Genomic DNA, 13,131 nt, shown 5'->3' with positions numbered 1-13,131 from the left:
GTAACTCCATCTGTTAGGGGTGGGGATATTAACAATTTTTTGGAGATTAAGGAGTATGAGTGGATAATTAGGCTAGTGGCCGACCACTCGCCAGGCTTGTTAGTTTGAAACCAATTTTGATGAAGATACAACAGACTGTTATTTAATTAGATATGTAATTTATGTATTTATTTTTCTTATGTAATATTTTAAATGTTTGCTTGTATTCAAGTAGTTATGTTTTTGGTCATATGATGTTGGCTGCTGTCATGTGACCACTTAGGCTCCTATTTAAAGCATGTTGCTTTTTTAATGTTTTGTGTTAAGTATTGAAGAAGGGTTTTGCCCGAAAGATTTGCTGTGTATAAAAGTGTTTTGCTCAACGATTGGTGTGTTCTTTTACAACATTGGTTTCCAGCATTTGGTTGTGTGGAGATTTTTAATAGTTCACAGGGTTTGCATCCGCGAAGTTATGCAGCTTCATGTTTTGCTGAATTTTGCCTGCAAAGGTATTGTCCGGGCAGGACTTTTCTCCATTCCATTTCTAACCTCCTGAAAGGTGGTAAGCCTAAGCACCATTGGGTTGGTATCACAGGATGAGTTAAAGAAGACCTACATTTATGAATACATTTCTATTCCAGTTTAATGTAATCTCTTCATGGCAGTCACCTTGGGTCTCATCTACTGACTTACAGCTTTTTGCAGATGAGATGACATGTTTTAGAATGGGTGACTATTTCCAAATAATTGGTTTTCTGCCAAATGGCAAGTCATGATCTGACGAGAGGAAGAAGGATATTACCTTTTTAGAGACTACACCATCTGAGTAGTCACCTTGTTATGGAAGTACCAGCTACAGAACCGTAAAATTTTCTTTTGCTCCATCAACCTTGCAGTGGTGCATGCTCTCAAGTGATCACCCAAGAATAGGTGGGTCCACTCAGTGATTAGGTTATTAGTTTTGCTGAGTTTGCAGATTAATTTAACCTTTTCTAGTCTCCATGTGCCAGGTTGTTACAGTGGAATAGCGGACAGTCTATCTCAGTTTCAGTTTATCAGGTTTCATCAGTTGGTCCCAGATGCAGCTCCACTGCAAACCAATATAACTCTAGAAGTGTGGCTTATTGGAAAAGATTATCAGGATCATTATTGGTGAACTCCTGTGCTAGGAATTCTAGGGGAGCATACTCCTCATCTTTACAGTCTTTTAAGATTTTTTATGCAGCAGTTCCACAGGCCCACAGAAGCTAGAATCCATCCTTAGTTTCACAGTTCTTAGTTTACAGGTGTACCAAGGGATATTCACCCAGCACTTTGCAAATACACTTGGCAGCTTTAGGTTGGTTAGCTGGTTTAACGGGTATTCCTGATTTTTGTAATCACTGGTTCATTATCAGAATCCCAAAAGGTGGAAAATGCCATAGGGGTATCAAGAGTCTCCCCAGGAAACTTATAGGCCACAATATCTTTGGTGTTATTGTCAAGGGTCTTTTATCTCTCACTAGAAGACTTTTTATTATTTTACATTGTAGACAACCTTGTTTACATGCCTATATGCTGGGGTCTTTCAGGTAAGTCAATTGCAACATTCTCTATGCTGGCAGGATATCCTGCTTGGCAAAGACTTTGTTTTAATATGAGTTGGCAAATCCAAGCCTCATCAGACGGGCAAAGGGCACAGAGTTCACTTGGATAAGGAGAAAATATTGGTTCCTTGCCAGTTCACTGACTGCCTTTATTGGACAAGTTCACTCCTAAAGTCCAGGCAATATGGTCCTGTTTTTTACCTACAGTCTGGTTGGCCTATCACTTTAATGGAAATCAACTTAAACTTAAATAAAGCCATTATTTGCCAGGGCATTTTGGCCTGAGGTTACTCTTCACATTCCTTTTGTATAGGCCAAACAATTGACATAGCAGTGGGAGGCCACTCTATTAAGGTTCTCAAAAGGACTGGGAGGCGGTTGTCTGATGCCTTTTTATCCTATATTAGACTATAATAGCACAATTTTATGTTACAGGAAAGAAATTATTATGGATCTTAGGACATTCTATCAGAAGAGTAGCACAGCAAGCATTATCACATCTTCCTTGACTTACAGGGTCTTTAGAAAACAGATGATAGGTAGTTCATCATTTTGGTTTCCCTAGGCTGTCATAGTTCTAGTTTTGGGATGATTGGTAGTAGTTGTCAGCCAACAAAACTTTACCCAAAACACTGATTATACACTCTGGGGTAATAATTTAACTTTTGCCCCTAAAAATACTACTGTGATGGCCTCTCTTTACCCCAAACCAGTAATCAAAGAGTCTCAGTCCCCACTATTGACACGTGTGAGATGGTCACTAAACACAGAAATGGATTTACGCATTATTTTTAGATGCAGCTCTCTGCATCAAGCACAGTTTCCCCCAAGAGCTCACAGGGAACATGCTCCAGACCCTAGGACTGGACTCTCTTTCTCTGCAGATCCCAAACAAAACTGACTTTGGAGAACTGTGTCCCAGTTCCAAGTAGCTGACACACCCACATATGGGTATTTGATTGTCACACTCACACACCCACACACACACACACACACACACACACACACACACACACACACACACACACACACACACACACACACACACACACACACACACACACACACTCTTGGGAAAAGCCGGTACAGATTTACTAACTGTACTCCTTCTGTCCAGACTATAAGGTAACCATGCTGCCATCAATCAATCACTCTCAGGCTCTTACAAGGGTATCCAATTATACTAAGTAAAATCAATACTAACATAAATGGTAGAGTATAACCAAAGCAGTCTGGCTTTTTGGAGTGGTCAAGGCGTCACTAAATTAAGCATAAGTACTCTTAAGATGTTAAAAGTGTTCTCTAAAAGACCAGCCACAATGAAAGGTATAACAATATTTAATAATAAATAATAAAATAGAACACATGAGAATAATAAATATCTAAGTACTATAAAAAACAGAGTTTCAATCACAGGAGAAATAAAAATACTACAGTTAGATTCAAACAGATGCAGAAAAATAATATAAAACTAATTTCACTGTATTTCCTTTCTGTCTAAAGAACAACTGTTCCCTAGCTAATTTAATTAATACAGCAAGGCAAGATTAGATACTGAGATGCTTATTTCCACAATGCAAGGTGATGAGCTTCTAACAGACTGAACTCAACTGACTGTGATAACTGACATAGATCTTTTTATATTATGTTCCAAAGAAAACAAAACAAAACAAGCTGCTGTAAGAGTTCCATCCTCTCAGTGCTGGTTATAGAATGACATCACATTTGATCACCTATGATGATATGACCTGACTCTCATACAACACACATTCAGAGATTTGCTAAGAACTGTTGAAGTATCTGAAAGCTATACAATGAATATTGAAGAAAGCAGTACATTTTAATTGATAGTTGTTTAGTTCTAGAGAAGCCACTTTGGGGGAATGGCATGGCAAACATACTGGTGGGTATCCACCTCATGGCTTTCCCCCTTGGAATCCCCCTGCTTATACCTCAGCAGCCTCTTTACAGTTGATAGGTTGGTTTGTGGTTAAAGCTTTGGGTAAGGCAAATTGTAACTGAGCTAGGAGGTATGCCATATGTGGTCAGTAATTTAGGTCTGAGACAACCTACATTATGCACTCAGACCATATAGTTTATGGTTGCAAAGGCATATATGGTGTCTTCACTGATTAGACCTTATAGGACAAAAGGGGCTTACTTGTAGGCTTTGTTGTTCTTCGGAGAGTCAAGAGGGTGGGGTTTATCAGGGGCCGCTTTAAAAGCCACAGTGCTGGTTACGGGCCACCTCACAGCTTTCCCCTTGGATTCCCTCTCCTTATACCTCAGTGGCTCTCTTTATGGTTGTCAAGTTGGTTTCTTGTTAAAGCCTTGGGTAAGGCAAATTATACTTGAGTTGGGAGGTAAGCCCAAAATGGTCAGTAATTTATGTTTGAGGTAGCCAGGATTACAAACTTGCACCATAGAATTTAGCCACAACAGGCTTGGTTATGCCAACTGGCACTTAGCGTCCACTGTTGTAGCTGTGATTATGATTTTTTTTTTGCTATTTTGGCATCAGTCGTTCTTGTGAACTATGTTTAGTAAAATGGCTGCAAAGGCATATATGGTGCGTTCATTGACTCAGCCTTAGAGGACAATATTTTATGACAAGCTCACATGATTTGGGTGGCTCTACTTACATGTATAGTATACTTTAAAAACAGTTTTTTAACATCATTCTTTAAAAATGCATTAGAAGGGTCAGTATTCCATGGCTTTACAAAATTCAATATACCTCCAAAAGGCTAGACTGGGAGACCAAAAACAGCAAAATTCTCAAGTAAAAAAGTAGAAGGAATCCCAGAAGACAAAGCTGTAGCACAATTCTTTTAATAAAAACAAACCTTGACAACAAATGGTGAGCGCTTTCACACCGAAGTGCTTCTTCAGACAAATAACATCACAGCAAAACACATTTATATAGTAAAACAGCAGTCATCAATTATTAAAATGAACAATTATCACTTAACTAAATCCCTTGATTTTAGAATGGGTCTTAAAGAAACCCTGTCATTGAGGGCAGGCTTCCTTTCAGCACCAAACCTCAAAATTCACTGAACTTCTCTCTGTTCAGTATAATTCTTGAAATCACCACCTCTGGGATTGTTAAACACTACTTCCATTACTTTAAAAACAAAACTATGTTGCAAGTCAGATTCTAACACATGTTTAGCTAGAACATTTGTAGCATCACACTTTTTTATGGCATAAAGGTGCTCACGAATCCTCTCAAAGAGCATTCTATTAGTTTTCCCTATATAGTACCTGTTACAATCTTTGCAGGTAGCTAAATAAACCAGGTTTTTGGTCTTACAATTAGCAATAACTTTAAAGAAAAAAGTTTGTCCAGAGACAGGATGTATGAATTCATTAGTACCATCTATATGAACACAATATCTACAGTTGCCACAGGGGCGAGTCCCTGAAAAAGACTGTGATCGGGGGAACTCATTGTAACTGTCTCTATAACAGAGACGGCGTTTCAAAGATTTTTTGTTTTTATAACTAATAAGGGGTTTCTCATGTATCAAGTCTCTAATACAACAGTCTAAGGTTAGAATGCCCCAATTAAAGTAATGGAGATAGTGTTTAACAATCCAGAGGCGGTGATTTTAAGACCCATTCTAAAATCATGGGATTTAGTTAAGCGATAATTGCTCATTTAAATAATTGATGACTGCTGTTTTACTATATAAATGTGTTTTCCTGTGATGTTATTTGTCTGAAGAAGCACTTTGGTGTGAAAACACTCACCATTTGTTGTCAATGTTTGTTTTTATTAAAAGAATTGTGCTACAGCTTTGTCTTCTGGGATTCCTTCTACTTTTTTACTTGAGAATTCCATGGATTTACCTCATTTATAAAAAACTGTTTGTCACAATATCATATAAATAAAACAGTATTATTGCTATTCACAATTACATTTATTAGTTAGTTAAGGTTTTACTCCTCCTCCCTGTCATACTCTAGAATGTACATGCCATTCCATCTGTGCTCTCTGCCATTCTGGCAGCATTCAGCAGTGATGGAACAAAGTAAATGGTGAATGTACCACTTTTCATTGCCCCATTAAGTAATACATCAAGCCCCTCCTGCATCCTTTTTATTGCACACTAATAACTATTCTTACTTCCACTAGCAAGAGTGCTAATCCTTTTGTTTAAATGTCTTTTTTTCATAATTGAGACATTTCATTCTATGCTGATGTTGCAATGTAAGGTAACACTTGAAATAGTTAATCTAAGTGTCTTTCTGTATAAAATCTTATACATCACATGCATAAATAAATCTTCAGCATCAAAAGATTATTAAATTAATAATGGCTTTTTACCAAGTGAATGAGAGGAAAAAAACTTACCTCTTGTTTTGTTGGCACAGGAAGATTGTTATTTTCATCCAAAAGGTCGATAATGACTTCAACGGTACTGCTTAGCTTGACGAATTGTCCATCATCTCTTGCTTGTACAAGTACTTTATATTTTTTAGCATCCTGCAAAAACAGGGCATTCAGATTATTTGAAACTATTCTCAGCAAAATGTTACTATAACTAATTTATTTATTTATTTTTAGTTTTTGTTTAGGTATAGAATTGTCATGCCAAAGGTGATTGTTAAAGTGAAGTCTCTCTAAGAGACTTCCTAAATTAATATCTCAAATATTACTGCTGGGATAGCTTGCAGAATGACATAATTTCTTGTCATCTGACTCTATCCCATGTGAAACCCCACTGCTGGAAGCTAGCAGTATTTAGCATCTGCTTGTGAATTACACAAACCTCAGATCTCTGGCAGATGCTGGAAGGCATAAAACAATTGTAATAATTAATTCACTCCAAAGACAATACAGAAAGCTTTTTAGTACATACATTATGTCTCCTGCTGCACTGAAACTGAAAATATCATCTTTTATTGCATAGCCTATAAAGTATTTTAATTTCAGCTATTTTTCTGAAGTTTTGCTGGACTGACGTTAACCTCCTGTATGCCAGTTTCCACTGTTACAATTTATACATTTAAATAGTTACAATAGTACCTGTACATTTCTGTTTTCTTCCATTAGGGCACACTGTGGTTATAGTTTAAACAGCACTTTGCAAAAACCTTTCCAACACACACTTCTGTACCAGCAGTTTGATATACACATGACATACAGTTTTAATACAGTTGTAACACAAGCATCTTATATAAATCATTTTGGTATTCACCAATGACATATAATTATTTACAAAATTCCAGACAGTTGTTCTGGCAATAGCTCCCTTTGTCACAACAGGTAAGATTGGTTATTGCACTCTTTATATATTATTACATAAAGCAAGTAACAGGCAATTCGCATTTGAATGTAACTATATCACTAAGTAAATAAGTAAATATTGTGCATTCCAAACAAAACACTAAATAAGTTAATTTGTGGTGGAGTCACTAGGGCTGGTGTCCAAGTTAATAAGTCTCATCACCATTGGCAAGAAGCTGTTAATGAATCTGGCAAATACTGCGGTACCTCCTGCCAGATGACAGTTGAGTAAACAGGCCGTGTCCAGGGTGTGAGGAGTCATTAAGTATTCTGTGGGCTCTTTTAAGGATCCTTGCTGTGAATAGCTCTTGGATTGATGGTAGACTGGTGCCCATGATTTTCTCAGCAGCTCTCACCTCACTGTAGCTTCTTCTTTTCAGCTACTATACAGTTCCCAATCTAAACAGTGCAGATACAAGTGACAATGCTCTCAATAGCTCCTCTGTAGAAGTAAGAGAGAACAGTAATTGGGAGCTTATCTCTTCTCAGCCTTCTAAGAAAGTGGAGGCATTGATGGACCTTTTTGACCGACTGACCAGTGTTCACAAGAGAGATCCTCTGAAATGTGTACTCCAAGAAATTTTGTAGTTTTAACCCTTTCTACCTCTTCACTATTAATCTTGAGCAATGAGTGGGGAGTTGCCCTTTTCCTGCAGTCAATGATGATTTCTTATGTTTTATTGACATTTATTTTTCCTCACACACCAGCCACTAAGAGAATTCACATAATCTCTATATGCTCTTTTATCTTCTCCTTTAATGAGGCCCATGACCATGGTGCTATCTGCAAACTTGATGATATGATTGAAGGTGTGTTTTGCAGAACAGTCATGGGTAAGGATGGTGAACAGCAGCGGGCTGAGAACACACGCTGAGGAACACCGGTGTTGAGAATTATGCACCCTGAGGTGTTAGTTCCTACACGTCCTCTGTGGTTTGTTAACCAAGAAGTCTAAGATCCATTTACAAAGATGTTTTTTAATTACAAGGTTGACTAGCTTATTGATAAGTAGCATTAGAACCACAGTTTAAATGCCGAATTGAAGTCTGTGAACAACAGCCTGACATAATTGTTCTTTTCTTCTAGATGGTCAAGTGAGAGGTGCAATGCCACTGATATGGCATCAGCAGTGGACCTGCTTGTCCGATAAGCTAACTGCAGAGGATCAAAGGTTGATGGTAGAACTGCTGACAGGTGCTTTTTAACAATCCTCTCAAAACATTTCATGATGTCATAAGTTAAAGAAACCAGTATGTAGTCATTGAGGCAAGAGGGATTGGCTTCTTTGGGAAGTGGGATGATCACTGTTACCTTGAAGCAAGAGGGTACTTTTTCTACAGCATGGGAGGTGTAGAAAATATTTGTCATAATTGAGCATAGTTGATCTGCACACCCTTTTATTATTTTGCCCAGTGTATTGTCCGGGCCAGCAGCCTTCTTGGGGTTCACTTTCTTTAGCTGACCTGTCACTTTCTCAGAGTTAAGACTGAGCACCCCCTCATTCTGGTCAGTGGTTAACCTAGTTGCAGGCAAGTTATTTTTCTTTTAGACTCTAACAAAAAAGGAGTGCAGCATGTTCACAAATTCATTGCTGTCTTCACAATGAGCTGCCCTGGTTTTATAATTAGTGATCTGTTGTATCCCTTGCCAAAGTTTCCTAGTATCCCTCATGTCCTTGTGACTTTGTACCCTTCTTCCATACTCCCTCGTAGCCTGTTTAATGCCTCTTTTTAGATTTGCTCTGGCTTCACTTACACCTTCCTTGTCTTTTGACCTGAATACTGCATTCCTTGCCTTCAGGAGTTCATAGACTTTACTAGTGAGCCAAGGCTTTTGGTTTGCTCTAATTGTGATACTTTTGGTGCTAGATACATCATCAACACACTTTGAGAGGTATGCCATTACTGCTTCTGTGTAGCCATCTGTGCTTATCTGTTGGTTTGATGTGGCTGCCTCTCTGAATACTTCCAGGAGATACTTTCAAAACAGTCCTGGAAACATTCCATTGACCCCCTCATGCCAAACCCTGATCTGCTTCACCATGGGCTTTTCTCTGATCAGAGCAGGTTTGTAGACTGGTAGAAGCATGATGGTAAGGTGATCGGAGCTTCCTATACTAGACTGTTGTACTGCCTTGTAGGCTCCTTTTATGTTGGTGTATGCCCTGTCCAAAATATTTGTACCTCTTGTGGGAAAGTCTACATATTGATAATAGTGGGGTCCTCTCTCAGGTCAGCTCAACTGAACTCACCTGCTAACACAAATGCAAAGTCTGAGTTTTTACTCTATAGCTCACAGATAGAGTTGTGTAGTGACTGCAGTAACATACAATATGAACATGTCAAGTTAGATTACATGTACTAAAGGAAGACATGCGAAACTGATGTAGAATACACTCTCAGTTAATTTCCCTTTCTGGACTAACATGGCTAGCAACAGGTAAAATAACTAAACAAAAAAAGGCTGCCATGAAAACTTAGCTAAACATTTCCATTATTAAAATAAAGCAGTGTTACTCCAATAAAAGCAGGAGTATTAACTATTGACATTTATACATGTCAAGCACATACAACCATTTACACCAGGGATAAAAATTCCAGGCAGTTCCATAGCACATATAAATCTCCTGACAAATAAAGCAAGTGTTTTGAGAATAGAGATTCTAATAGAAAGGGATGGGATGTAGCTTAAATAGGTACTGGAGAGGTGTAGAACTATCCCCTTTCTACTAACGTTTCCTGCTTGCATGCCTGACATATGCCATTTCCTCATTTTGTCAGTTTTGCAGTCCATTTGATCTCTATTTCCACATTGACCAGTCCACCTCACATGATCACATGGGAAGTGGTTTCCTCATTTCAGAAGAGATTTCTATGTTTCTTGTTTATCCTTTAGTGATAGCCACAGCTGGACAGCAATAGTTATTGGAAACTGTGCCACCCTCCAAGCAACCAGAGAGGCATTCATGTACTACTGGCCAATCTCACTGCCACACAGTTCGGAAATGTGTACCACCAAAGTAGGGCCCATATCATTAGCTTAATTATGCATTTAGTCAACGATCCATGAGCGGAAAACTATTTCAGTGTACAAGCAATCTATGGTGAGACAGCATGCACAACCCTGGTCCATTATGCTGCTATGTGTTCCCCAGCCTCTGCTTGGAGTTATTGCAACAGTAGATTACTCCACCTCATGCAGTGGGTGAACTGATGATGGCCACTAACTACCACCTTCTTCCTGCACTTCAGCTCAGTGAGCACCCATGCTGGCAATTGCAGACAGGTTTTTAACTCTACTCTCTACACCATGGAAACAGTCTCTGTAGAGTTATATTTCACATGTCTGCTTACAGTCTGTAGTCTGACAACAGGCAACTAAGAACTGCTTGTGAAAGACACCTATGGTTATTACCAGACAACACCAACAGACATGGCACTGAAAATTTACTTAGCTTTCTAGTTCAAGAAATGCTGGACAAGGATGGATTTCATTCCATTTTTAGAAGCCAGCTGCAGAATAGCTGTCAGTAGTATGACCCATAACTTTACTATTCCTACGAGTATAGATTTTAGTTACCTAGTATGGTAAGCTGACAGGATTTCACAAATTCTTATAAAAGATGAATAATGCCAAATGCATGACTGTAGACTGAGTCACATGTTCCTACAGGCCTTAAAAGCCCTTGAGAAAGTAATAGAGATAAAGCTGAAGGATATAAGAAGCCCTAGAGAAAGCAATGGACATAAAGACTAAATTAGCAGACAGAAGACTTTGGGCTTATGTTCCATGAGCGTATGCTGTATGGCCAGTTAAACAGAACTGACAAGGTTTACATCTCTTTCAGATGACAGAATAACCAAGACTCAGGTCAGTAATGTCAAAAGCAGAGTATTCATTGAACTAGCCTGGGTTTCTGCCATAGTGATCTAAGTTTTTCTATTTTTGAATGAAGCAATATTACATATGCATACAACAGAACAAGCAAATTAACATGCTTAAAACACACACACATACACACACAAGTTAGAAGAGATAAGGCCATGCAAACTCCCATCTAGTAAGGTCAGAGCAACTGTGCAATGCAATACACGATACACAGTATAGGGCAGGGAAAACTGAGCATGTGCACAGCAGAGAAGGATCAATGTGTACACAGGAAGAGAAATAATCTAATGTTACACATACTACAGCAACAGCAGCACACATAAAACATAGCAATCAGGCAACAAATAATCTAGTGGAGCACAAAATATACACATGCATAGTATAGTGACTAGAAATACTATGCACAGTAATGCCATTTGCTATCAAAAATCCAATGCCCATCCCATCAAAAAATAATACCCCCTTGAAGATCGCACAGAAAGCTAGCAAGATCGCAGACCACAACATCATAAAACTTCAGTGAAGTGCCTTTCGGTGTAATCACCATGGGAGTTTGTTTTTCAATGTGACAGTCATTGGATTTTCCATAGTAAACCCTGTAATAGCAATGTAGTTGTCTACTCTACAAAGAATGGCACAGAAAATGTAAAAATGATTATAAAATAGGACTCTATACATTGTAGATTCTCCATGTGACAAATGTTATTACAACATAATGAAGTTTTCACAGTTCAGCTTTACAACAAGTAGTACACAGGATTAGTCTAGATAGAAATCACTGTAACTAGCAGATCTAGGAGAGAGGAAATCACTGTAACTAGCACATCTAGGAGAGAGTGCCCTCCCTGTGGGAGGAATAAAGGTACCGTGTTGAAGTTTCAAGGAATTTATTTGGTTAAATAGGCAGATGGAAGAGTGTTTGTGTTCTAATAAACACTCATCCATTAAACTACTTGAAACTTCCACCAGGTATCCTTATTCCTATAGTGATTTTGTCTGGACCAGTCCTGTGCACTCTGTTTCTTCTTATTCTTATCACCCTCTGGGTCACAGGTGGGATACCAGACTTGACTCAAGCCTTCTGGATTACCGCTGTTTTGCTTTAATTACTAGTAGGATAGAGACGTAGACACATAGACGGTTGTATCAAACCCTGTTTGTTGGCTCCTTGCTGATTAAATTGCTTATTGGAAAAGGGAACTGAGGAAACAGAGAAATTATTTGTTTTGAAAAGGTTTGAAAAATCCAAGACCCTTCTTGAATGAATTTTTCCTTTTCTTCTTACGTTTAAAGCACCTTAGTTGGAGATGGGCCAAACAGAACCTATTTTGCAAAGGAGAAGTTTTATCAGTGTACTGTACCATAATGTCAAAATCACTACTTGATATCATTATATCAGACCTGAGGTAGTGTCTAATAAAGTAGAAAGTAAATTCACTACCACTCAGAAAGAGCTAAAAGCAAATTAAATCACATGACAGATACAGTAAACTTCCAAGTGACATCCCCAGATAGTTTAATATTAGCCCTAGATGTTGTTAGTATCTCATGAAGAGTAAATCACTAGGCTCATCTGAGTTTTACCTAAGTAAATGCTAGCATAATTCATATACAGCAGTCTTCTGCATGCCATTTCATTCTCTTTATGGAGAAATGAAAAATATATGGCACTATCCGCAATAACAAAACAATACATGCCTAGCAGAACAAAACACTGTAGTCCAGATGCTGGCATCTGACGTAAAAATGAAAGGTTAACAAATTCTCTTTTGTGATATACTTTTACTATTCCTATACAACTTAGCACAATGTGATACAAATGAGTCTTCTTTCGGCTTTTTCCCAGTAAGGGGTCGCCACAGTGGAACTCCGGTCCGCTAATGATTGGCAGTAGATTTTTACGAAATGCCGAGGTGCCAGCTCGACGCCCAACCTTCAACGAAGGCACGCCCATTTACGCATGCATGTCTTTCGAACGCTACCTAACCGCGGGGAGGACATGCAGACTCCACACAGAAGGCACTCCCAACCAAGCCAAGAATCGAACGGGAGAACCTCTTGCTGTGAGGTAACAATGCTACCACTGTACCACTGCGGTATACAACCCCAAATTCTTGGATTATATTGCATGTGCATATTAGTAGCTATACATGGGGATGAATACGCATGCTTATCATGTGCCATATCCACTGCCATGTTTAACAATGTTAACACATACAACACATTCATTCTGTGTAGTGAGTATGGACTTTATCCAAATACTGAGCTGGCACTACAGAACTGAACAAGCTATGAAATTGTCGCATGACTGCCATGCTTTCAGATCAAGTGCTTGCACAGTTTTACAGAATAATATTATACTTATATTCAAAAACATGAGA

At 38.5% G+C, this 13,131-nt stretch overlaps 1 protein-coding gene across 2 annotated transcripts in view; it reads right to left on the bottom strand.

Annotated features, from left to right (window-relative positions):
• The window catches only part of LOC122817093 (cadherin-like protein 26), a 630,240-nt gene that overhangs the window by 210,806 nt on the left and 406,303 nt on the right, over positions 1–13,131 (bottom strand). For both annotated transcript variants that reach the window (XM_044090256.1, XM_044090257.1), the window contains exon 7: positions 5,926–6,057. In XM_044090256.1, coding sequence (XP_043946191.1) covers positions 5,926–6,057 — 132 coding nt within the window. The remainder of the gene's footprint in view (positions 1–5,925; positions 6,058–13,131) is intronic.

Source organism: Protopterus annectens, chromosome 12.part0 (assembly GCF_019279795.1).
Source record: "Protopterus annectens isolate FY-2018-M chromosome 12.part0, PAN1.0, whole genome shotgun sequence".
Lineage (NCBI taxonomy): Eukaryota > Metazoa > Chordata > Ceratodontiformes > Protopteridae > Protopterus > Protopterus annectens.
Note: the sequence above shows the minus strand (reverse complement) of the source record. Positions and strands in the feature narration are given on the sequence as shown.